We start from the raw sequence: 27,968 nt of genomic DNA, 5'->3' as shown, positions 1-27,968 counted from the left end.
GGACTAACTACTTCATTCCCAGCTGTGTTTTAATTTGTATTACTAAACAGTAACAAACCCTTTTTATGATCGTCAGAAGGAGAATTTCCATTTGTGCCCAGCAAAAGTTAAAGGTACACTAGAAAATACTTAGAATGTTAGATTCAGTAATTTACTGTCTGGTCTGTGTTCTAAGTTGTACAACATCAGTTGAATTATTCAGTTGTTAATTCTAATTTAATGCCATTTAAAATCAGAGATGCTTGCCCACTTACAAGTGGCTTAAAATATAAGAAAAATGGGCAGATAAAAACCACACCCTATTTGTTGTAGTAAGATAATTAGGTCAATAATAAAGCAAACCGGTATAGACTGAGGTCAGTTTATGCCACTGGGTCATAACTGAAAATAGTCCTATTTCTTACCCTTCAAAAACTACGCAAGATTTCTAGTACACTCATAGAAACCAGGGAGGCAGGGCTATGTTCAGATGGAGGTAAGGCAATACTTTGGCAGATGAATTATATTATAGCTACTTTACACTCTAGTTTGGAGTTTCTTCTCTTCTAAATAGAGAACTGTAAAGTCAATGAAAGCCCAGAACCTGTAAGAAAGAAGGGGGGCATTTGAAAATGTACTAAAAAAGAGATTATTTTTCAAACTATCAATTTTTAAAGCTGTCAGCATAAGATAACTACCTTTGCACAGGACACTGGTTATAAGAAAATAAATGAATTTCCAATCATGGAACACTACAACAAAAACTAAGGATGTACTGTGACTAACATAACATAATAAAAAATTACTATTGAAAAAAAAAAAGAAAATACATGAATTTCCAGCCTAATTTTATGCAACTGATTTTCTAAAATTTCGTTATAAACTTGATCCTAGGTTTATGGCGATAGTTGTATTATTTGAAATGGGTGGAAGGTTTTTTTAAAAAAGCTGATCGTAACAGATACAATATTGGTTCTATAAAATGATTAATTCCATAGTTGAGTACCACTCCAATCTTCTATTGCCTCTTTTTTGAATTGGTGAATTTTAAATAATCTGATCCTGTATTATTTGACTGTAGATGAAAATTTTACCATAAAGCTCAACTGCTAAAAGATCTTTTCTGGTGGGATACACACCCACAACTGCAACCTACCCCAAGTTTGAAACCCAGCTCTGCCAGTTCTCTAAGGCTTAGGTTCCTCATTTGTAAAAAGATGAAATGCTTACATAGTGACAGGTACATAAAATGCTCAACGACTGGTGGGAGGGTCCATATGGTGTATGCAATAAATGACAATGCATTTAAATAGTGAGCAGAGTGCCCGGAACACAGTTCTGTGTTCCACAAACAGCAGACATTACATAAAACAAGCACACAAAAACTTAAAATAACAGGTACAAATGCAAGTAGTTTCTAATTCAAATAATTGTTTTCTCAAAATCTTAAAAAAACAAAAAAACATACAAAAGCTCTACTATTAGCACGCGATTTGTTACCCCTAGCATCTAGCATTATATCTAGCAAATAGCAGGTATCAGATAAATATTATTACATTACTAATGACTACCAAAATCAGTTCTGAAGTTCTGAGAATAACTAGTTTATAGATCTTGCCTATTCCATCTTTGCATCCCACTCCCTGGCAGATTATGTAACATAAAAAAATTCAGTTAATTTCATCTTTTCTCATTCAATTAAAAAATAAATTTATTTAAATTTTTCAAACTTTCGATTTGTAATTTTAAACTCAGTGCAAAGGGTTTTGTGTTTGGACTACAACATACACAAGGGTAAGGGCCAGATCTGTCTGGTTCATTATTATATTCCCAATAGACAGTCAACATTTAACATATATTAAGGGCTCAGATGTTTGAATAAATGCATGAATTTTTTCATGTCCTATAGGAAGAGAGAAACAAAACCATAATTCCTAAGCAGAGTTCATACCAAACAAATGTATGAGACAACTATAATGAAAAAATTAGTGCTGGGAAGCTGTATTTTAATAAAAAGTCTTGGCGTGGTATACCTCAATTATATCTCAATAAAGCTAGGAAAAAGGAAAGGACAAGTCCTGGAAATAACAAGTATAATAAGCTGATCATCACAGTAAGGGACCAACAGCAAGCAGTGTTACCATGTTGGATGCCGGAAACATTTACTCCAAATGGAATACGGAAGCTTTGTGTGCTTTCTTACCAGAACTAAAACATAAAAATTCAGTGTCATAAGCAGTTTCACCACTACACCTGAGAAACTCTACCCTACCAACTTTCTACAGTAAAAAACCAACTTTCTACACCGCTCTACAAAAATTTCCAATTACTTCCTCTTCTGTTTCACAGAAGTTGTAATGACTGGCTTGGTTCTATTCCCTAAAGGAAAAAAAAACACACAACAAAAAACAAAGCAAGGAAATGGAACCATCTAACCTTTTTGATTCCTCTGCCAATTAAAGATCCCACTCCAAGGGAAGCCCCTGCAATACTCACTTTGTGAGATAGTAACTGACACAGGAAATTTCAAAGAGCAAGACTGTAAACTGGAAGCTACTTTCTAATACACATAATTGTCTCAAAAAGCAAACAAAAATAACATGTACAATGATAAAAATTACCTTCTCTGTACACCTGGGTCTACCTGTATAAACTGACAGAGAACAGGACCAGTCATTCAGTGCACGCTTTTCAGGAGTGTCTCTGAAGATAAACAAGATCTTCAATCAGAGATGAGTTATTTCCAGAGAGCCACGCGAGTTGTTTCAGGGGTTATTAGGACATTTAGGTCAGTAAGGTGTTATGCTCAGTTCCACAGAAGCCAGAAATTGCCACTTTTCTTTCCCACGTGTTTGATGCACCATGAAGATTATGAAAAAATAATTCTCTCTCTCATAGTCTTGTCACCCAAGTGGAGGCCTTTGCAATCTTGAGTGCAGAGTAAAACAAATTCTAGATAAAGATTAATAATATTATATGCCCAAGATCACAATTCACATCTTTACATGGTTATCTTCTTCTGAGGAAGAAAACATATTCCATTCAATTCTAGGTAAGTCACATTTAAAGTCCTGATACAGGTGATTCTAAAGCTACGGGTACCCAAACTACTCCAGATCAGGAAAAGACTGAGCACTACACATATAGGACCTGAAGAAAAATCAAGGTTTTGGGACTTACTAGGAAAGACTTGTTTTGCTTTCTTCCATTGCCAGCAAGGGCTCTTTTACTAGATAAAGTTGCAGGGGTGGAGGTGGGGAGGACAGAGGGAGAAGGAGCAAGAGAATCTTAACCAGGCTCCACACCCAGGGCAGAGCCCCATGAGGGGCTCCATCTCACAACCCTGAGATCAGGACCGAAGCTAAAATCACGAGTCAGATGCTTACCAGACTGAACCACCCAGGTGCCCCAAAAGTGTTTTTATTTAATCTCATGACTAAAACAAGTATGGGATTGTCTGGATTTCCTTCTTGCCAGGTGAAACAGCTGATAATAGAAAAACACACCTCAGAGCCTGTGAAGTTTTCCCAGTATGTGACAATGAACTTTCAGATAAGGGACTAAGAGTTCATACATGCATCTTTAAATCATCTGTTTAAAGACAGGCAAGTGAAGGAAATGGTCAGTGCCACTCTATTTGATCTGCACACCCTAGTAGAAGTCCTTCCTTCTTTTCTGACTCTTCCTTACTGTTTCTCATCCCCTTGCTTCATTTTCCTCCCTATGCCTCAGCCACGCCTCTATGAACCCAGAGGTTTAGCTCAATACTGACACAGCAAGAAAGAGGTTTCTCACTCTTAGCTGGCATTAATTTAACATCAGGAGATAATGCTGGGGCATCTGAATTCCTCAGGGCAAAGCCTCTCATTTCTCTGTACTCACAAGGTACAGACCTTAATCCAGACGGCACTAGGTATTGGCTGAAGTCTTGATTAAAAAATGACATTTTAAGTCACCAGAAAGCCAATATAAATATCAGACTATTAATAAGAGATTCTAGTTTTTAAGTTTAACATTCTGCTTCCATCGATGAATACAAACAACAAAAAAGCAAAAAGCATTTAACCAGCATATTTAACTATGCCAACTACACAAAAGAACCGTCAGTAATCTTCCTTAGAACTACTTCTTCCAAAATTATTAAGACCTTTTATCAGGCATTTCTTCTAATAACTTCTTACTGAATCTGTGGTACATATGAAATTTATGTCTTTTATAAGTCAACTACTAAGGTGAAATTTATTATCTACTGCTACCTAAATATTTGAGGTCTATACAATGTAAAAAATTATACAGCTTATCTTCTTAAAAGACAATAAAGCAAGAGAAGAAAGTATAAAACAGGAAGGCATAAGTAATTTTAAATATATCAATGATCACAAGAAATAGAACCTGACTAAATTTCCAGATGAAAAAAAATTTTTCAAACTAGATAAAAATTTACTATATGCTATTTAAAAGAGATATGTAGAAGATAAACGGATATACAAAGTGGTTTTTTTTAACAGTTAAAGAGTAGAAAAAGTTATATTAGGCAAGTACTAAATAAAAGAAGGCTGGCATGATATATTAAAATCAGACAAAACAGGCAGGGCCCTGAGTATAAATGGAGGTGAAGGATCCCTTCTAACAATAAAATGTTGAGTTCATTCTGATGACACATTCTGTACTTAATAAAATATATCAATTCCATACTTACCTACATCTAACATAATTTCAAAAATTAAAAAAAAGACAGAACTTCACAGAGAAAACGAAAAGTCATCACAACAAACATAACACCAAAAAAAAATTATAACACCAAAAAATTATAACAACACCTTTCTCAATAATTGATTCCAATCTCATGAAAGCTCTCTCAGAACATAAAAAAATGGAAATCCTTCCAATTCACTTTCTGGGGCAAGAATAACTTTGCTATCAAAGGCAGACAATGATGGTACAAGAGAAGGAAATTATAGGGCAATTTCACTTACTATCATAAATGGTAATGTCCTAAACAAAATACCAACAAATCCAACAGAGCAATGTGTAAAATAGAAAGTGTATTGTGACCAAGATGGGTTTATTCCAAGAATGTAAGGTTGGTTTACCATTAACAAGTGTACTAACACAATTCACGGTAATTCCCTGAGTTAGCAAATTAAAAAAATCATTTCAATGGATGCAGAAAAAATATTCAATAAAATTTAACACTCACTCAATAATGAAAGTTCTTACCAAACTAGGAATAGCAGAGAATTTTCTTAACCTGAAAGGGATACCTTCCAAAAACCTTCATTAAATATTCTTTAAAAAAAAAAAAACACAACTTATTTGAGAGAGTACACGCATGCACACAAGTGGGGGAGGGGCAGAGGGAGAGAATCTCAAGCAGACTGGATCTCACAACCCTAAGATCATGACCTGAGCCAAAATCACGAGTCAGATGCTTAACGGATTAAGTCACCCAGGTGCCCCTAAATATCATTCTTAATAGTAAAGTTAGAAGCATTTATTTTTAAGTCAGAGCCGTAGTTGCTTCTATTTATCACCGTACTGGAAGTACCGGCCAGCAATACAAAGAAGTATAAGGACTAAATTGGAAAAGGATATAAAGGACTGAAAGAGGAAAAAAAAAATCCCTATCATAACCTACTAAAATTAAGAATTATGTTCATCAAAAAACCCTTAAAGAAAGTGAAGGCAAATTACAAACTTGGAGAGCAGATTTGTAAAAGATTACTATGTATCACTACTAAACAAACATAAAAATTCTAAAAGTCATAAGGAAAAAGATGCCAAGAAAAACAGACAATATATAAACAGGCAAGTCACAGAGGACGAAATACAAATACACAATGGACGTAATACAAGATGCTAAATTCTACTAATCTGGGAAATCCAAAGAGCCACAGTAAGAAAATATTTGACAACTATCATATTGTCAAAAATGTAAAAGTTGGACAATATCAAGTGCTGACAAAGATATGAAGCAACAAGAACTCATATATTGCTAGAGGGAACTTAAACCACTTTAAAAAATATATTCAATAAGGTTGAAATGCACATACCTTACAACCTCAGTGATAATTATATATTCTAGAGAAACTACTGCAAATGTACATGAGGAGACATACAACAATGTTCACATAATATCCATAAAATAGGAAACAAATGTCCACTAACATGAATGGTTAAATTGTAGTATAATCAAATAGTGAAATACTACAGTCATAAAAATAAACCACATCAACTTTGGATAAATCTCATCAAAAAACTGCATTTAACAAAATTAAATCAGGGGCACCTGGGTGGCTCAGTCAGCTAAGCACCCACGTCAGGCTCCCTGCTCAGCGAGGAGTGTGCTTCTCCCTCTGCCTCTACCCTTCCCCCTAGTCGGGCTCTCCCTTGCTCGCTCTGTCAATAAATACATAAAATCTTTAAAAAAAAATTAAATCACACAAAGATTAACTTTATCACTGTATAGTTTTAAAAAAAGCAGGAGAAATTAAAACATGTATTGTATATGGACTCAGACATATGTGATAAAATTTAAGAAAACTAAGAGAATGTTATAAACACAAATTCAGGATGGTGGTTGTCTATGACGTGGGGGCACAGAAAACACAGGGATGAGATTGAGGAGCGGTAAGTAAGACGGGGCTTCAAAGGTCCAAGACATGTTCTATATCTAACGTGGAGTATCATGTGCAGGAGTATCATGTGAGTATCGTCTGACAAATGTTGTGTTAATTTGGTATGTATTAAATTTTTTGTAATGAAATAAAACACATACTCAAAAAAGGCTTAAAAATTCTTAGCATCAGATATTAAGTAGCAGTAAAATAAGTATTAACTGATCCACAGTTTAGACTCTTGCTAATTGCACCAAACAAACTAGATGCACAGATAGTTAAATTATACAGATTTTAACCTGCCTTGTTCCTTTCAGTGGAACAACTCTGACCAAAGGGTTAAAGGTAAGAAAGTAATTATTACTAATCATTCTTCATGTTACACAGTTCCTATTTATGAGCTTATAATCAGATTCTTCTCCTAAAATTATTTCCAGGTGGTTCCAGGAATTTGTAAAATCTTCCACTGCTGTCATTCCTACTCTGTTGTCTATTAGGTAACTTTGTGGTTTAAAGATTATGAAATTTTGTTCTGGTTCACCACACAATTTGAACTCTCAAAGTGACTAGCAGCAAAAAGAAGAGATTAAATATTTACATTTAAAACATCTACTTCTGCTAGTATCAATGCAAAAAACTTTATGACCAAAAAACAGACAATACTAATTTGAAAATCCTCATCTTTGGAATTTAGTACTTGATAAATGGTACTCCATAAATTAATTAAATCACTGTCCTTTAGTATTTGCATATATCATTAATATTTCACATTTTTAAATAGTTTACATTTGTAAAATGTCATTTCTCATTAAAAAAGATACTTAAGATATTCTGAAAAACCTACAATGAAAAGACTGAGCTGGTAAATGAGTATATGTGTGCTCAATATGCAAGCTCCTAAGAGTTCAAAATATGTCTACCTTTCCCAGAGGCAGAGACCAGAAATTCCTGGGCTGACCATCACCCTTGGCCAAATGAATCATGGCCTTGGTCCATTAGTCCCAGGGTCACTTTTGTCTAAGGGTCTACTGAAACTAAATCCATCAAGCCCCTTGATGCCCAGGTTCATACCATCCCCGTTCCCTTCTCAATCCATCCCCTGACCCAGCATTAGCCCAATAAAGCTTTGCTCTTTCTGTCCCCAACCTAGCCTGCACTCCACCTAAATAAATAACTATAAAATAAAAATAAAATAAAATAAAATAAAATAAAATAAAATAAAATAAAATAAAATAACTTATGGAAGTGGTGCTCCCTAAAGAGCAAACTTTCCTATGGCCTCAAACTTTTCTGAAAGCATTACCCCAATACCCTGGCTGTTAAAGACTCTCCCCTGAGGACGTCAGCTGTACTGATGCACAATCTCCAACAGCAGCTGTTTATTCCTACCCCTCAAGGTCCTTCAAACACCTGAGCCATTCATTCATGCCCATTCAGGCATATCTGAAATCACTACTTCAGTGATCACACTGCATCAACACAACCCCTAACCTCCCGACATACTTTCCCTCTGTGGATTCTCTGGTTTTGAGAGAGTTTCTATTCCAATCCATCAGATTCTTATTCCACCTCCTTCCTTCCCAGCCTGAAGTCCAACGGCATAACATTTCAACAAATTTATCATACCCTAAACTCTCCTGCTCATCTGCCATTGCATTCATGAAAAAACTCTTTGTGGCTCCAAATGTTCATTTTCTCTGAGCTCCCACTGCCCATGAGCCTCCTTCAAGATTGCATAAATACTTAATGAGTGTCTACAATGTACCAGAGACAGAGCATGTAACACTTATATCACAAAATTTTTATTAAAACTGTTCAACAAATATTTACTGAGCATCTCCTGAGAAGATGTAGGCACTATTCTACGGTCTGAGAATTCAGTAGTGAACAGGTCAGAGGAGGCCCCTGCTCTTATGAAGCTTACACCCCAGTGGGGGGATGACAAACCACCAAAAAAGTAAATGAACAAGAACTTGAGCCAGTGCTATGTGCCACGAGGAAAATAAAACATGGTAATGGGACATCAAGTGCCTGGTCAATGGGTTTTAGGTATGGGCAGGATAGGCGAGGTTTTCTGTTCTCAGAAACACACTGAAACCGATGTATCTTCTCCACCCCCAGCCCCCACAACAGAAGCACCAGGGCCCATTCTGAACCTTAAACAGACAAGCCCCAATGAGACTACCGAACCAACTAAACACATCATCAAAAGAAAAAAATAAATTACTCTACAGGAGTTAGGAACTAACAGACTTAATAAAGAAGAGAATCTCACACACACATGTAATTTTCTATATACTCACAGGAGTACATGATCAGCAGTGTGACCATGAGCAAGTGTAATTCCTTATTTAAGACTGAGGAACCATAAACTTCAGCTAGGCTCAATAATTTTTCTGGCACATGTGCTATATGAATTACAAAAATGCTCTAATTCTCCACCTCCCACCCCCACCCACCTCCATATCCACAACCCTAGTTATGCGAGTTTCTAATTCTTCCCTCAAAAGATGGGAGTCCAGGGGCACCTGGGTAGCGCAGTCTGTTAAGCGTCCAGCTTTTGGTTTCCACTCAAGTTACAATCTCAGGATCTGGGGATCGAGTACCACCCCACCCCTCCTGCCATATCAGGCTCTGCACTCAGTGCAGAGTCTGCTTCCGATTCTCTCTCCCTCTCTCTCCTGCTCTGTCTCTCTCTCAAATGAATAAAAATCTTAAAAAAAAAAAAAAAGGGAATCTTGTTTCCCCACTCCTTGAATCTGAGCTTGGCTTTGTGACTTTCTTTGGCCAACAGAAAGCAGCGGAAGCGACACTGTCCCAGTTCTGAGCCCAGGCCTCAAGAAACCTGGAACGCTCTGCTCACTCACTGGGAACTCACCTTCACCACAAAGGCAAGCCTCGGCAAGCCTACTGGATGAGAGATCATGTGAAAGACAGCCCAGTCATTCCCACCATCCATGATTAAGGCCATCCCAGACCAGCCAAAATCAGCAAAATTTCCTACCTGACCCACAGCTAATCTTAGACAAGAGTAAACCCAACAGAAGCTAGATGAACTGCCCAGCCAACAGAGGGATATGTGCAAAAATAATAGTTATTGTTTTAAGCCACTGAATTTTTATTTTTTATTTTATTTTATTTTTTTTAAAGATTTTATTTATTCGACAGAGATAGAGACAGCCAGCTAGAGAGGGAACACAAGCAGGGGGAGTGGGAGAGGAAGAAGCAGGCTCATAGCGGAAGAGCCTGATGTGGGGCTCGTTCCCATAACGCCGGGATCACGCCCTGAGCCGAAGGCAGACGCTTAACCGCTGTGCCACCCAGGGTGCCCCAAGCCACTGAATTTTTAGATGGTTTGTTATACAGCAGTAACTGATACACAAGATTAATTAAACTTAACTATTCAACTCAGATAATCGATTACATCTCTCTTTTCATGTTTTTGAGGAATTGAAGCCAAAAATTGTGAAATATTTTAATTTTGGGGTTTTCTGCAATGAGGCTTTAAAAGCAGACCAGGCAGGAACAGCTATATACAGAAAAGATGTAGAACCCCATCAAAGGATTTTACTTCTCTGACCAATACTACTGCTTGTTTTCAATTTAGAGTTTCTTTTGCAGCTCCACTGAGAAAGGAATAGCAGCTGAACTGAAAATCATTCATATTAGGATAGTGGGGCTGACTTCATATTGTAAAAATCTGGATTATTAGGTAAATGTTCAAAATGACCTGGGAGTCCTCTGTAAAAGGAAGAAACAAGTAGTTGATTTCTTTGTCCTTTTATCATTCTTTTCTGAAATATAGAAAATTTTCAGTATGAATAGTTTCTGCGAAACTTACCTATTTTTCCAAGTTCAGTAAGGATTTCATATTTTTGTTTGCTTACTATCTCTTACCTCCTCCAAGAGTCTTAAGTAACTAAGTTTTAGAAAATAGATAAAATAAGTATACATTCTATCTGCCCCCCCCCCATTTCTTCTGGGTAAGCATAAAAGGTTTAGTGACTTGAACTGGACCAGGCCTGTCCTGCTTTCTACCCTGTGGGGTTGTTCTGAGAATCAAGTGAGAGAAAGGAAGAAGAAAGTGTTCAGGAGGAATGTGACCTCGCTTGGCTCACCGCCCACAGTTGTTAGTCCCAGCCTACTCCAGCCACTCCTGGTCATGGGCTTGGCCTGTGCTAGCCAGCAGTGCGTGCCTGAGAGTGCCTGTTTTCCAGCACCTTCGCAGAGCGTGAGTATTAATACATTTTAAATATTTCAAACCTACACAGGTGTGGTCCCAATTTTTTTTATTCCTTTTTATTAATGACAAGGGTTTTAATTCTTTTACTTCTGCATCCTTCATCTGCACTTTTTCTACAGATCATTTATTCTACAGCTAAATTCATTTTTTCAAAAAAATTCATAAAATATATTTTTTAAAAACAGCAACATCTATATTCAAAATTCCCTTTTCATGGCCACTCCTGGGCATACTATATTATATACTGCCTTTAGCATTCCCTCCTTTTAACTCAGTTCTACTTGCCTATGTGAGAGTCCCTAATGTTACAATGTCTTAAATTTTTCATTACCCTGGAGAATATATTCAAGCTAGGTCCTGCCTTTTTTTTTTCTCTGTAGCCCTGGACAATAGCTACTTTACTCTTTAAGCAAGCCTTTTCTTAGTGCCACCAGGCATTTCACAAATAAACTGATTTTTAATTTCTAAATCACAGGGTTTTCTTAAGTACAAAACAACATTTTAAAAACCCAAAACACATATTATTAAATGTACACTATACCATCACTAACACTTTTTATTATACATAATAGTAAGTGTTGGTGAAGTTCCACCTTCAAGAGGTTTAAAATCTACATGGGATGGAGACTTAAAATGTTTCTCAACCACTATTACTAAGTCATGCATCTTAAGTTCTTTCCCAGCATAAGTAACACTGAAACATATTCTCTTTTTACCCAATGTCATGAACTCGCAAAACAAATACCCATGTGAATTAAAATTTTAAAAATACGGGGCGCCTGGGTGGCACAGTGGTTAAGCATCTGCCTTCGGCTCAGGGCGTGATCCCGGCGTTATGGGATCGAGCCCCACATCAGGCTCCTCTGCTATGAGCCTGCTTCTTCCTCTCCCACTCTCCCTGCTTGTGTTCCCTCTCTCGCTGGCTGTCTCTATCTCTGTTAAATAAATAAATAAAATCTTAAAAAAAAATAAAAAAATAAAAAATAAATTAAAAAATAAAATAAAAATACATACCCATGTATTTCATACCTATACAATGTTTTACAGTTTTTCAAAGTTTGTTTACATAAATTACCTCATAAATTCACAAGCCTATATTAACAGGTAAGACAGGAAGAAACTGGTATAAAACAGGATTAAGAAATTTTCTCAAATATGGCTAATAGAAGTAATAGAGCCAAGGTCTGGCCCATGGCTACCTTCTATTTCACTAGAGTACTCTGTGCCCATAGACTTACAAATTACATACACACTGTGGTCACAGAAAGATGCACATTCCTCTTGGTAACTCCAACTGGTTGATAAAGGGCCTAACTCATATTGTGCTCTGAACTCATGTTTTTCTTGGTGGATGCACACTAGACTTCCACTGGGTTGTGGGAAACAATATTTAGCACCTCTATGTACATTAATTTTTAAATTATGGTAAGAAAAAATAAGCTTTACTAATACGTAAGGCACGAAGTGACAGCAATACATGTATAATTTAGAAATACACGATGGGGGTATATAGCCAAAAACTTTTTACCTGTAGGAGTACACAACCAAAATACTTTGGAGATTTCTACTACTAACTGGCTCAGACATCAAAAATACAAATAAATACGACAGAACAGAAAAACAGAAAAAATACACGGAAGAGGCAATTTACAGAAGACATTCAAACTGGCAACAAAGAGAGGAAAAGATGCCAAGCACAGCCAAAACCGAGAACATAAAATTCAAATGAGATATCATTTTTGTCCATTAGATCAGCTAAAACATTAAGTCTGGTAATACCAAATCCTGGCAAGAATAAGAGAGAGGATAATCCCATACACTGCCTGGTGTGAGGATAAAACGGTAAAGATTTTCTGGAAGACAGGTGGACTAACTGTAAACCACGAAGAGTAAAGCCATTCATCTGGATGTGACTATCAAATGGCTCCAGTAGACGGCCCAACTCCAATTCCCAAAGGCTTGCAGGAATGGGATGCACTGGTACCTGGGGCTTTGTGATTCATTTGCAGTTTTGCACAATGTGCCACTTTTTATCCCTTTCCTATTTTTTCTGTGACTAAACAGACTTAGTGAAAAAGAGTGGTTTTTCATTAATCTTATAAGTATGCATTTTAATAATTTCAACATTTAGACCCTACTTATGATGTACAGCAGGATTTTACTCTATCAAAAGCTAAAGTACACACATGGCTGAATCCGGCTATTCCACATTTAACAAACATTTTCTAAAAATATTTGCAAATAATCACAAAGTTTATGTAGGAGTATGTTCACAACACACTTGTAGAAATTGAGAAAAAATTAAAAACCTAAATGTCCAACAATAGGGGTATGGCCAAATAATCAAAGCATATTTTGTAGCTAGTGAAAAAACGGTGAATTATACCTACTAATATGAAAAGACCTAAGATATTTATTAAACAAAAAGTACATATAGTATAATCTCATTTTTAAGTACAATCTCAATTTTGCTTATATACCCACACATGAATGCAAAGAAAAGGAAGTACAGTATGGGGTGGGAGGGAAAAGTATAAAAGGAGACTCTGTACCTACTGTATCAGAGGAATACCATCTTCCTTTAAGTCTCCCTTAGAATGCAGACTGCTATAGTGCCTACTTGGAAATACTGCCCCTAATAATTACTGTCTGAATCACATGAGTTCATTCAGAGGTCAAGTTGACAACTCAGTCAAGCACTTAAAATCCCCCCCCACAAACACACATGCAAACGCATACACAGGTGAGACCTCTATCTGTCTATTTATCTACCTATCACTGATATCTTATACTACACCAACTGTATTAATTGTCAATATGAAACCAGGATGAACAAAAGCTTAAGACTCAATTTACTCAAGTACTCAAATGTCTTTAAACTATTCGGCCTTACACACAAGCTCATGAATTGCTTTCATTTTTTTAGGTTTATAGCTTTATGATATAAATTCAGACATTAAAAGATGGTAATTACAACCAGTATACCCAACTCCTCATCTAAGCCCTTACAAACATCATTAGCTTAGCGCAATATGCCTTCCTACTGATCCAGGAGTTGGTCTCCAAATTCTTCTGAATACAGGGCTTCAAAGTGCTACTGCTAATCAGAGTTGCGATCCTCGTTTTAAGTTATTTACCATCCCTGGTAATCTATTACATCAATGGTCTGCAATGACCACACCTACTGGTATTCATAGGCTTGTACAGTCCTCTCCCACTTTTGATTTTGGTCTTGGTTTGTAACTTGCTTTGACCAACAGGACATGAGCAAGCACGATGTAGCCAAGGTTTTACAAGTGCTTGGGCACTAGGGCTTGTCCTCTTGAAATGTTCCCCCTTAGAAGCCAGCTGCCATGGGGCGCCTCGGTGGTTTAGACAGGTTAAGGGTCCAACTCTTGATTTTGGCTCGGGTCATGATCTCAGGGTTGTGCAATCAAGCCCTAAAACAGGCTCCGTGCTGAGCAAGCTCTCTCTCCCTGTCCCTTCCCCCAGCTCATGCACACACTCACGTGCTCTCACTCTCTCTCAAAAAAATAAAATAAAACAAAACAAAACAAAACAAAAGCCAGCTGCCATGGTATAAAGAAACTCTAGATAAACCACTAAGTGCTGAGAGGCCATGAGGAAAGAGACATTGGATATTCCAGCCACAACCTAATTCCAGCTGAATGTGTCTACATGTGTGATCTCAGTTACGCCACAAAGAACAGAAGAATGGTATAGCTAGGCTCCATCAACCCAAACAAAGGGGAGGAAACTATAAACCATTGTTTTAAGCCGGTAAGATGTGGGGTAGTTGGTTATGTAGCAAAAGATAACTAGAAAACTAATCCCTGTTCTAAACCATCTGCATCACTAACAACAATCCATGTAGATTCTCTATCAGTTACCTTCAAATTTCATCTGTCCAAACAAGAATGTAAACTGCAGGTAATGGAGAAATGGGGGCACTTTCATACACTCTCATATACTGTAGGAGAGAACAAAAATGTGTACAAATCTTCTAGAGAGCAACTTGGCAAAATGTTAAGGTACTGAAACTTTTAAAAAGGTCACATCCTTTCCCAGTAACTCCAAGTCTGAAAAATAGACATGCATATAAGAAAGTTACGTAGGATTTTTCTCACAGCAAAAAGTAGGAAAAACATAGCCATCTAAAAATAGAGAAGTGATCAAACAATTCTATGTCCACACGACAGAACACCTTAGTAATAAAGAATTTTCTAATGAATACATAACATGGGCATACACAATATAACTAATGGAAACAGTATTCAACACAGTCTTAGCAGTAAGACCCCCCCCCGCCAAAATATGTGCATACAAAAAGTACTGAAATATTAATAGAAATTCTCTAGGCACAACAGGACTGGGTTATTTTTCCTCAATCTCCTTTGCTCTCGATGGCTGGTAAGCTTGGTTTTTTTGTTTCTTCTTCAGAATTCAACACTTCCACTCCATTCTCCCAGGTCCAGGCCTGAGCCATCCTGCTTACCTTTTCAATTACTCCTGCTGCAAGATAGGGCAAAGCTTCCTTGATGATCACTGATACTATCACTTCTCGGAATTCTGCAGATGCTCAGGTTCACCATCTTCCTGGCTCTAGGCACGCTGCACTATTTGTAAGGGAGGAGCAGCAGGCCTCTGATCTTGTAGTCTTTCACACCCTGCTTTCCTATGGTGAATTGGCCCTTTCTCTATAATCACATGGTTTCTGGAAGGCTTGCCAATAGTAATTTTGGCTGCAGCCAAGGACAGAAAATTACTGAAGACCAGAGGGCCAGTCTTTGCTCCAGCAAATGGGCAGGTGATCTAAGGTGGTCAAAGTCCTGCCCAAGATTTTTAAAAATTATTTGGGAATAGAGAAGAAACCTTACCTTTTGGGTTAAAAAACTAAAAGGGTATTTGGGGCACCTGGGTGGCTCAGTCAGTTAAGCACTGCCTTCAGCTGAGGTCATGATCTCAGGGTCCTGGGATCAAGCCCCACATGGGGCTACCTGCTCGGTGGGAAGCCTGCTTTTCCCTCTCCCTCTCCCTCTGCTGCTCCCCCTGCTTGTGCTCTCTTGCTCTGTCAAATAAATAAATAAAATCTTAAAAAACAAAACAAACAAAAAAAAAACCCCAAAAACTAAAAGGGTATAGTTTGGGGTTGAGGCATAACTTTTCTGGTCAATGGTAGGAAGCTTTCTAAAGTGAAAAAAGGTAAGAGCTTTAAAGAATTCATTTGTGTCACTCCTGGAATTAATGTGGAAAATAGTTTGCTTTTGCTTATACTATTGACTTTGGGTCACTAACATTTGCAACAATAAGAATCCTGACTGGATGACAAGTGAGAAGCAGGAAAATGCCCTGGAATGTACAGATTTGGGTAAAGACCTGCTTTTTTTTTTTTTTATACAATCTATAATAGGTCTTCATTTCAAACATCTAATTGTCTATTATGTGCCGGATGTGGGAAACATAAAGATTATTACGACTTCAAAGAGTTGGGTGCTTCTGAAGTTACTGGCCACTTCAGAGAATAATTCCCAAATAGCTGAGAGGCTACTCCTTAGTGGCCAAGGAGTTCTCCAACTGGCTCTAAAGCTTCTATCATCCGTACCTCATAAGGACTACTTTCTAGGTCTCTCAGGCTTCTATGGGATCCACTGATGTCTGTGTATCAAAGATTTGGTCTACATTCATTTTACTCATATTAGTAGAAAAGTATGGACTTCAAGATCTCTCTTGTTCTCTAGAAGCCACATTGGCCTGAACTGTGAAAAGTTTCTAAATGGAAATGCCATGGCCAATGGCAAGATCTAGATTTCAGCTGCCTTCCAAGAGGCATCTCAGGTCCTTACATTACCTTGGCTTTGTCATGGATCAGGTCTACAATCAGGCCTCTAAGGAGATCCTTTCTGTCTCACAAAGAATCACATAAACCAAACTCACAGAAGATTTACTAATTCATATTGGGATAAATGTCACATGGAGAAAATATCTAAATTTCACAAGGAGGCAAATTACAAGGTTTCTGAATAGCATGGAATTGACTGTCGTCATCAAAGTTCAATCAACAAATATTTCTTGAGGAACTACTATGAGAAAAGCTTAGGCCAACGGACTAAAAATACAGCAATGAACAAGATTGCTTTTCATGAAGCTTACCTACCATACAGAGTGTGAGCAAACAGGTATTAAATAAGCATAGCCTTGATTCTAACATGTACTTTTTAAATATACTCTTTCTGAAATAAGGATGGAGAGGTTTATTTAATATGGTCATGGCGTTCTCTTTTCCCCCTGAAAAGCTGCTATTAAATCAATGGTAACTGGTAATCACTGACAGCTTAAAAGAAACATGGTAATTATATAATTCAATATCTAATCATAATCTTGTTAAAAGCTAAGAAGGAAAAATATAAGGAGAGAAACTGATGGGGACCAGAACTTACTCTGGAAGGGCTCTGTTAGCTCTCCAAAATCTCCTCATACCACAGTAGTCAGAGTGACCCTTTCAAAGGGTGAAGTGGATTCATGTGCCTCCTCTGCTCAGATCTGCAGTGACACCCTATTTCCCTAAGTAACAGCTAATTACACCAACCAATGACATCCCCAAACAGTGCAACCTGTTAACTTCTCTGATTTCAACTCCTTTCTTCCCACACTCATTCCTCATCATTCTTCTCCTGATACACCATACCCAGCTCTATTTTTCTTACAGCATTTGCATATTATTACATACTATAAAAAGTACTTATTTACTAAGGCTTACTTTGATGTTCTGCCCCCCACCCCATTCCATTCCACAGAAGGATAGTTTTTTGATCTATATTTTGAGTGAGATACCTTAATCACTAAGGCACATTTAGGAGTTCAAAACCTGTCGAAGAGAATCGGAAGAAAGAATATATCCGTGAACAAGTGATTGGAAGACCTTGCCACTAGGATCGAAAATAATCATCAAAACCAGTTGGTGAGGCCTTGCTTTCTATTATTTACCGGAGGGTAACTTCCTCCTGCAGTTTTTCTCCTTTTACTCAACTTCCAAACCACACCAATCCCACCCCAAGTCTTATGATATAGCAAAACTTTTACTCAGGTTATGGTCCAGTCTCAAGCCCAAGATGCTATTTATTCTTCATTTTTCGGATGATTTTGTACTGCTTTGTTCTGATCCACTCTGGGAATTTCACCACTGAACTTTCACAGGCAGGCTTATTTCTCATGTTTGTGAGAAAGTCCTCTACCAGTAACTCTCATATTGGGCCAAGTCCACTCAATATATCTGGTCAAAGCATGATGCATACTTCACAGAATTTATCACAGTCTACGATAATGTACTTGTGATTATTTTTATGGTCTCTCCCACAAAATAACGGTATGCTCCTTAAGAGCCAGGTCCATGTCTGTCTTTCAAAGCCTACAGCACCTGGCACACAGAAAATACCCTGTAAGTATTTGTGGAATGAATAATTGTATGGATCAATACAACATTTCTGGCCTGCATGTATATACGTATATAGTCTAGTCAACTAGGTAGCTGAGATAGGATTTTTTGGGGAGAGTGAGTTGTGTTTCTTGTTTGGGAAGGAGAAACAGAAGATATTGTTGGGAGTCCTTTGGAAAGGCCAATTTTAGCCACCTAGAATGCTATGGCCTCTCAACTAGCTCAAAGACCAACTCATGATCAACACTTCCACCTAGAGCTTCTCCCCGCCCTCCCCCCCCCACCTACTCCCTTATTCTGGTCAAGGGTACCAATCATTCTTATAGCCTCTCAGACACAAAGGCTTTGAGTAGCTTTTGACCTCTTTCTCTGTCAACCTCCTAGCTTAGCAAGACTCCTAAAGCCTGTCAACTCCTCTTTAATATCATTGATCAATGGTCTCCTTTCTTTCCATTCCTGCTACTACCAACGTGGTACAGGCAACTAACTCTCAGATTATTATAGCAAAAGATCCAGAACTGGTCTCCTTCATTCCAGGTTTGCCCTTTCTAATCCATCCTGCCTATGTTAAAATCTCCTTAAACCCTTCACTTTACACTATTAATGCTATACCAAAAAAAAATCTGCCATGGCAAGCTAGAAAGTAAGAATCTCAGCCTGACATTCGAAGGTCAGACACAATATAGCTCCAAACAGTATCCTAGCATTTTCTATGTTAACGTCACTCATCAGCACGGTAGTTCTCACTAGTCATCACACACATTATACACGTTCCCATCTGCATGAATTTATCCTACCAGTCATTTATATCAACCCATCAGAATTCCATCTACACCTTCAAGTCTAGCTCAACTCCCACATCTTCCTTCAAGTCTTTTCCAGACCGCCTGGTTTAATTTGCCTCTTCCTCCTGGGCTTTCTTATGACACCATCTGACAGACAACTAAGATCATTTTTTTTTTTTTACACTATTAACTCCAATTAACACATACCCATATATACATGTAACTTGTCACACTTAACCCCAACTTACACCTCTTATGGAAAAGTAAAAAGGTCACAGAAGAGGTGCATTCTTCAACAAATGGATGATTTTTCCTGGACAGATAAAGGTGGCTATACAGGGATGTTTATATCTGGCTAGTCTCCAGGGCCTCCAACTCTCACTCTTCTAACCAATTTTATATTTTTCTACTCCTCATTTTTCCCCTTCCTAAACATATACCAGAGCTTTGAGAATAAGAAAAACTAAAAAGGTCTACCACATTAAAGTGAAAAACATTAAAGAAATCCAAAAAGTGTTCTCAAAATGCAACAACCTCAGTTGTGGGGAAGCCTCTCAGTCCCAATTAACTCCTTCAAAGACCAGAAGCCAACATCATCGTCATCATTGACACCACTTATTTAGAGGTTGACTGGATGCTATACACTAAGCTACACACAGAAACCACAAAGAGACACTAAGCAGGCCTGGTCCTGGCATTGGTCCTGGGGCTAAAAAGAAGGACAATGGAATTCCACGATAAAATCCACTAAGATTGGAAGTCCCAGCTTCCCAATCTTGAAACTCTAAATGCAATTCATCATTGAAACTTTCATCTGTCACAGAACACTCCACTTTTCCTTTAAGAAGATACTATTTTAAAATTACATGTTTGTTCCATTTTTTGTTTTGTCTATTTCTACTACTAGAGTATAGATAGACTCCAGGAAGGCAGAGTCTCCCCACTGTATTGCAAGCACCTGGAACAGTGCCCATCATTTACTAAGTACTCCTGAGAAATTGTAAATGAATGACCAAATTCTAAGACCCTGTTAATATAATACTAGTCACAAGATTTTTAGGGGGTTAAACATGCTTTTATTTGTAGGTTGGCCTACTAATCTAAGCACCATACTTGCTTCTATGAAATGATACCTGTAGTCCCAGACAACCCACTTATGGAGAAATACATATTATAGGGCCTCTTTTTACTGCCCAGTATTTTTAGGTATAGAGGGGCTTTACTGCAGAAATCTTAATTTGAATGCTAGTGATCAGTAGTGAGGCTATATGACCTAGAATAGGCCCTTAACCTCTTTAAGCTTCAGTTTCATCATCTGGGGAAAAAAAAAAAGGAAAAAGAGAACAATAAGAGGCCACTGTGAAGATTAAATTCTTCTAATGCCGTGCTAAAGGATCTAGTACTAAATAAGTCCATGGTTCCCCACCATCTCCCTCTTTTAACAAACTGCCTGTTTTTTCCTATATTACAGACTCCTTGAAGGTTGAAACCATAGTTCATAGTTGTGTTGTACCTAATGAATTAGCATAAACTGCTTCACACACATTAAGAATCACATATTATAGTCTAAAACTCTGTTACAAATATAAAAAAGAAATATAACATCCATGAATTGTTCTGAAGCATTATATTGCTATACCCAATTACAATATTACAGTATTAATGTACCCAACAATTTTAAATATCAAATATATAGTAATATATTCTAAGATTCTTGGTGGCAGTTATGTTACATTCCCTATCTCTGCTCATAGTTCAAACTAGGATAATCTATGAAGAAACACATTTTTTTTTTTTCTCACTTGCAACCTTAAATGGCTATGTCAAACTAGAATTCCCTTCCCTGCAGGTTGGTTTGAAATTCCAAGAACACATTAGATCCAGCTATCGCAGGTACTAAAATGAAACTTCATTAGTCAAAAATCAAACACTACTCTATTTGCATATCTAAGAAAAAGTTCCATTTTCAGAACTTAAAATTTTAAGTCAAGAAAAAAAGCAATATGAAAATATAACCTGACAAAATTTACATACTACTTTATTACCCTGCAAAGACTTTTTTTGATTCCCAATTCTGCCGCATAAGACAATGACCTTTAAATAATCAGAACAAAGTTTCGCACTGTTCAGAGAGCATTGTTTGAAGATTTACTTGGCACTTTAAGTTAGCCATCTTAAAACTTTGAAGCACAAAGGAATAGTCAATGACACATCCATTTTAAGCTACCATGACCTGTCATTACAGAGTCATTAAGCAGTAATTTCAAGGAGTAAGCAGAAAGCTTTATAACTTTCAAATATATTAAGATTATCATCTGTACTTCATAAGCTAACTTATTTGGATATTTAAAGCCATACTTCATAACTTATAAAATTCACTGATAATTTTCTGCATTCTTCCTAAAGATAAATAACATGAATTAACTGTTAAAAAGCAATATGGAAACCCCATAATCAAATTCAAACACTGTACATATGTGTTTTTACACATACACGTGATAGTTTCTAAGCTGGCTAGCTTAAGGTATACAGAAAAAATACTCAGAAAAAAATTATTTATCTTTATGATAATTTCCAAATATTAACATTTTTTTGGACAAACTGATTTAAAGTAAAATACATTCTCCATATTATATATTCTTTTGCCTAAATGTAAACTTTTATTAAAGAACCAATTTCAAAAATTACATAAACTGATTATCCAATTCAAATCTGTACAATTCTTAACTCTGATCAGGTCCTTTGCTGACATTAGCACTATTAACTCTTTTAATGCAGCTCTCCAGGGAAGGTATGTTACGTATGTTACAAAGCACAAAATGCAGCAACAGAAAGAAAGCACACACAACTCTGGCACTACACACTTCACACTCATCTGTGGTTATCTATACAAAGTTTAAAATAGTTGGCATGATAGGAAACCTAAGGAGCTTTCCATATTTCCCACATCATGTCTTCTTGGCTCTTGAGTTCATCATTTTGTAGACTATTACAAATTCCCAAAATATTATAAAACCCAGAGAAATTTAAAAATGGGATGGAATTCAGAAGTTGCCATTTCCAGCCAGCCTAATTTAAAGGCATGAAGAATGAGCTCCATGGTCTTTAAGAAAGTCAAGATACAACCCAGCTGTTACGACTTTACCCCCACTCCAATCCTCTTTTACCTTACCACCCCCACAGATGCAATGGTCATTACTAAAGTATTATCCAAAAGTATTATTCTTTTTGGTAGTGTGCCATTTTGAACAACCACCAACATTTGTTCAGAAGAGAAATAATCTGAGAGTTAAATGTACCTTTGTGAACAAAAGTAGAAACTCAAGTTCTTTAGGTCTTTCTTCTTGCTAAGGGAACCTCCCAGGAACACCAGATTAGGAATAGCAGGAGGGTCAACACGTCTTTTATTGATCTTTCTATCTGCCCTCTTCCCATGAGAACAAAACCCACCCTGTTCACTATATCACATCCTTTCTTATAATTTGATCAATAACTTCCTTTCTTCATCTAAGAACCAACAATGAGAAACACATCCACCAACATTAATCATTTCCTACTTCAGACTCCTATCCTTTTCTTCTCTGAACACTCTAAATATAGTTCATGTTCCTGCTGTTTCTCATCTTGCTGTCTTTGCAGCCTATAAGTTCCAAAGGCATGTTTCTGTTGTCTTATTATGTGGTGTGACAATGGAAATAGTAATTCTTCTGACTACTTCCATGATTAAAATGAGATTCAGACATGATAATATACGTGAAAACACTTGGTAAATTGCAACGTTTTAAGGTGAAAGTGTCCCTATCATATGAGAATGATAAAGCATCTCTAATTGTTCATGTACAAGTTAGCGAAAAATTTCTAGGAAATTACGGCCTACATTAGCGACTTAACTAATCTTAAAATAAATTAGTCTGATACATCCAAAAAAAAGTAGTAGCACCTAACATCCAGCAAATCACGTATTTGTCAGTGATCGTTTTAACTTCAAAGAAATTTAATAAATGATATATTTCTATAACATGCTTAATTTCAGAACAAATTACTTTCATAATATAAATTACTACTACTTTCAGACACAATTATTGGTGCCTAATATCACATGATTAAAACCCAGGAATTTAAAAATGTCATCAGAATTAAAGTAAAATTATTATAGCCTTCTTAATATTGTCCTCATTTTCCTGAGGAACTTACTTTGGCATGACACTCAAAGAAGATTCTAATTTGTTTAAGTCAACATAAAAGAAAATCTAATCAAAATGGCTAGAACAAAAGAAAATTCCGTCTTTCTAACAGCTCATTCTGAAATAAAACATTTTCAGCCCACACAGAATAACATTTTGTACTATCAAATAAATGTTCATCTAAGAATGTACACATTCACAGGAATTACAATATTATTGAGAATTATAGTGTTACTCTTATTCTTATAAGATTAACTAGGCTTAATGTAAAGTAAAACTATACTGGATAAAAATAAAACTCTATTGAAAAAAAACTTTCTTCAGAAATAACAATACTACATTCAAAAAAAAAAAAAAGAAGCATCCCTTTTCATGGCAATACAGACTCACTTTAATACAGGATGAAAATAGCCACTAGGAAAATACTTGGTGACTCTGCACTTTACCAATGCCTTTATTTTTTAGGCCACCTAATCATGTACAGCACAATCTCCAAATAAAAGATGTAACTGAAAAATATCCAGAGAAGAACCACATCAAGAAATCCTCCATGCCTGGATCTTACTTCTGCCTTCTCTATTTCTATATCCAAATGCAATCATTCCTAATACCTATGAATATCCCTTGACATTTTACATAAGTATCACTCTGAAAAATTTTGAAACCATACACATAATTATAATTTAATGGAATTATGGTGTGATCTTAAAAATATCACTTAGTAAAATACCTTATTGGGCCCAATGAAATAAAGGTGACTTTAGCTAGGTATCTGTTATTATTAATAAACTATTGACATCTCAACCAAATCTTGTATTTAAACATTCTCGTTCTAGCTTCAGTTCCTTAAAATTAAAAAATTTTTAAAACAAGCTTTTAAGTAAATAGTTTCTAATTTAAAACGAAGATAAAACCACCTCTATTTTCCCCTTGGGAGGTAAAAAAATTTCCTACCTACTGTTGACCTTAAGCATTGTATTTGTCTCCAAGTACTACCAAGTGAACACGGAATAGAGATTAGTTCAATGTTCTATAGAATTAAAAGTCAGGACTGACTGGTCATCTCTCCTTTGTAAGCTCTAGTGAAAGCCTTTTATTCAATCACAAACAACCATAAAACATTTGTATTTTAAAGACTTAGATATATTTAAATAAACTAAGGTAAATTACAATGCTCCAACAGATGTTTGTGAAATAATTACTATTTATTTGTTTGTTTTTACTTTCAGCCCTGTCATTGTTCATCCAACTGTAACCTAGCTTCGCATCACTTTTGCTTCTTATTAAGAGCTCTAGTCAAAATACATGAACAGAATTTACTTTAAAAGAAAAAAAAAATATGGTAACATGGTAAGACATAATACTATAATGCTCTATCACCCAGGACCAAATATGTAATTGTGGCCATCAATGATCTAATTTCCAAATGCACAAATGTCCAGGCAAATAACATAAGAAAACTATGAGTGTCATCCTTCCTCTCAAAATTACAAGACTATATAAAGGATAAAGTCAATATTATATGATGAACCTTAAAAAATTATGATTATATCTAGAGATCAACTATTCAACTGGAAATTACAACATTCAAATTACCAAGGAAAAAAATAATAATTAAAAAACTCACTTTATATAGTATCTTGCACCTTCAAAAGTATATGCTTCTTCCCAGCCGGTAGGCAAATCTAAAAAACATATATTTCACAATTAGTATTACTTCAGTGGGATAGCAAAATAAGTATCAATCCATTTTAATTATTTATTCATTTTCATGATCAGTTATTAAGTAAATTTCTAAAAAAAAAATGTTGGACTGGTAACAAAACTCGTAGTCAACAAAATATCATTTTTGGGAAAATGGCGATTCAAATTTAAAGCCACCAGAAAAGAATGAACAATAGTAGAGATCATCTTACATGATTATACACTTTAATGATCAGTGAAAAGGAACTACTCTCTGGCATCCAAAAAAAGCAAGGGAAGCCTTCTAATCCTAGGCAAAATACCCATGATGGTTGGCCAAAAAAAAAAAACAAAAAACAAAAAACCACCTGCATTAAAGGCAACACCTCCTTCTTAGATATACTGTGTCTATTTAAGACCATACCTTTCAGCTACATAAATAAATCCATCCAGAAAGTGTCACTGATGAGAAAGAACTTCCTAAGTACTTAATTAGGGGAAAAGAGCTCTAACATCACATACTCAATACATGTATGTTTCTACAGACTTTGCTTTAAGAGATGTCAAGTTTCAAGTAATAAACCTGGAAACAATTCAAGGAAATGATGATCATTTTATGTGCTACACATTACAAATGACAAGTGGCTTGGATTTAACCATGATATCTCTCTGAAATAAAAATCAATGATGTGTGTACGAAACCACAAAGTCAAAGCAAAGTAAACCAAACCAGAAAAAAAAAAAATCATGATCGTGTCTTAGAAATAAATTAAAAAAAAGAATAAAATTTTTCTGTAGTGTGAATGTTATCTAATCTGTGGAGGTAAACAGGATACAAATTCATATTACACATAACCAAAATAAGCATGAAATAATTCCACAAGATGATCAGGCTAAAAAATTTAAATACCATATTGTCTTTTGTGAAGTAAATTTATTATCCATAACGCAAAGAGGCCATGAGAATTGAAATATATATGCAAAACACTGAAAGGTATACTGAAGTCAGAGATTGCAGCGGGGAGTTAAGAAATATGACAGTGTGTTAGTCAGAAATGCCTTAAAAATGTAACCTCATCATGCTTGCTACACCAGCTTTCCCCTTCCTCCTCCACCTTTTTGCAAATTTGGAAATTAGTCACTTCACTGAACTCCAGAATTTAATAGAAAAGGCAGGCTTGTTCAATATCCTGGCAACTCTAAGAGACTCAGAATCTCAGAGTTGGAGAGAAAGTATCCCAGAGGGCAGCTCTGAAGGACTGCTGAAGCCAGCCTCACCTTCGACCCAAACAATTCTCAAGCCTTTCCAATTACCAGAAATAGAGGCAGGCCAGTAAGAGAACACATGTTACATTTCAAAGACAAACAAGTTTCACGAATGTAAACAAAGAATGACAAAAGAAAGCCAGACCAGCACTGAAGCTACAACCAACCTTTCTCCAGCTCAACTCAGACTCAGTATTCAAACAAGCTAGTAAAGGCACCGAGAGATCTGCTTCCCCGCCGACCCTCTCCAATTAGGGCACAAATGCCCACACGCGGGACACCCCCGAGCACACCCACCGCCTCCTGGCGGTCCGTGCAACCTCTGTGCTGCTGCCGGGGACTTTGAATCTCGCCGGCCAGCAACTGCAGCTGAGAATGCCTCCTCCGGCTCCGGCTACTGCTCTGGTGGCAGGAGGAAAAGGGCCAAGCGTTTCCAGAACCATTCACTGTCACACAGAGGATCGCAGCACCCCCAAACTCCTCTCCTCCTCCTCCTCAATCAGTCACCTACCCACAAGTCCCACCTAGGAGGAGGAGGAGGAAGCCGCACGACTGGAGGCAGCTGTCCGGGGAGCGGGGAGAAGATGTGGATACCATTATCCCGGCGGACGAGTGCCAGGGTCCCGGGCAGCAGGGAGGGGAGTGGAAAGGACTTCCTAAAGGTTGAAAGGGGGTGAGATCAGGGGGCCGGGGGTGGTGGTGAGAGGATTCAGGAGTGGCTGCGGGAGGAAAAACTCAGGATCCCAGATCCCTGGGAGAGGGGAGTCGGCCTCCCTGGGGGCGTCGGGCGGGGGGGAGGAGGTGTCCAGGTTGGGAAGCGGGAGAGGGCCCAGGAAGAGGGCGCCGTCTCCAAGTGGCGATGAAAGGCTAAGGAAAGAGAAGCGTTCAGAGACTCGAGAGAACTCCCGCGGCGGGGCTCCCGCCGCCCCTCTTTACCTGCGGCCGCCCCCGCCGGCCTCCGCCCCACCTCGCCGCCTCCCGGGGACAGCGGCTGGGGCAGGTTGCGGGGAGGCGGGCGGCCGGGGCTCTGCCGCCTCCTCCCGGCGGAGCCCAGCTCCGCTCGGGCCCGGCCGGGCTCAGCGTTACCTGTGCTCTGCCGCCGGTGTCCGGTAACCACGGCCTCGCCGGTGACGGGGTGCAGCCAGGTGGTGCTCTTCGCCTCCTCGCTGCAGGGATGAGAGAAGGGGCAGAGACGGAGCGTGAGTGGGGGCGCCGGAGGAGCCAAAGGGGCTGAAGCGGCGCAGACCCGGCTCCCTCTTCCTCTCCCGCCAGCCTCCCGCACCCTCCGGTCCCCCGCCGCCCCCTGTTCTTTACTTGATGAAGAAGACTCGGCCGCCCCTGGTGATCCCGTAAGTCCAGGACCGGGGCAGAGAGCAGATCCACTCCAGGTTCAGATCCGCCGCCATGTCTGATCCCCAGCCGCCGCCGCCGCCTTCTCCTGCCTGCCGCCGCGGCTGCCGAGGGAGGAGGGAGCAAGCGAGCGAGCGAGCGAGCGAAGGGAGCGAAGAGAGCGCGGAGCGAGCGCGGCCGGAGCGCGCCTCCCCGGCCCGGCGCGCCCCCGCGCGCGCCCTACCCCCTCGGGCGGCGCCCGCCCCGCCGCCCCGGCTAGGTCGGGCCCGCGTCGCCGCCCCTCCGCATCTTTCGCCGCCGCCGGCCGGCCGCCCAGCCGCGCGCTCGGGGGATGGGCGAGTGGCGCCGCGCCCCGCGGCCAGACCCCTCCCTCGCGCCCCTCCTGCGCTCCCCCACCCCGCCCGAACGAAGGTTCCGGGATCGATTAAA

At 38.3% G+C, this 27,968-nt stretch overlaps 1 protein-coding gene across 7 annotated transcripts in view; it reads right to left on the bottom strand.

Annotated features, from left to right (window-relative positions):
- PLEKHA5 (pleckstrin homology domain containing A5) overlaps positions 1–27,763 on the bottom strand; it is a 241,253-nt gene extending 213,490 nt beyond the window's left edge. For 6 of the 7 annotated variants that reach the window (XR_007189477.2, XM_044385212.3, XM_044385204.3 and 3 more), the window contains exons 1-3: positions 27,504–27,759; positions 27,276–27,355; positions 24,868–24,925 (exon numbers count right to left, since the gene is read on the bottom strand). Coding sequence is in view for 6 of the 7 variants with exons in the window: in XM_044385212.3 (XP_044241147.1) it covers positions 24,868–24,925; positions 27,276–27,355; positions 27,504–27,595 (230 nt within the window). In the remaining variant the exon portion in view is untranslated. Of the gene's footprint in view, positions 1–24,867; positions 24,926–27,275; positions 27,356–27,503 lie in introns of all 7 variants that reach the window. The other variant, XM_044385211.3, reaches the window with a different exon arrangement.
- Positions 27,764–27,968: the final 205 nt, after the last annotated feature.

The sequence above is a fragment of the Ursus arctos genome, unplaced genomic scaffold (genome assembly GCF_023065955.2).
Source record: "Ursus arctos isolate Adak ecotype North America unplaced genomic scaffold, UrsArc2.0 scaffold_26, whole genome shotgun sequence".
NCBI classification, from domain to species: domain Eukaryota; kingdom Metazoa; phylum Chordata; class Mammalia; order Carnivora; family Ursidae; genus Ursus; species Ursus arctos.
This window is presented reverse-complemented; position numbering and strand designations above follow the sequence as displayed.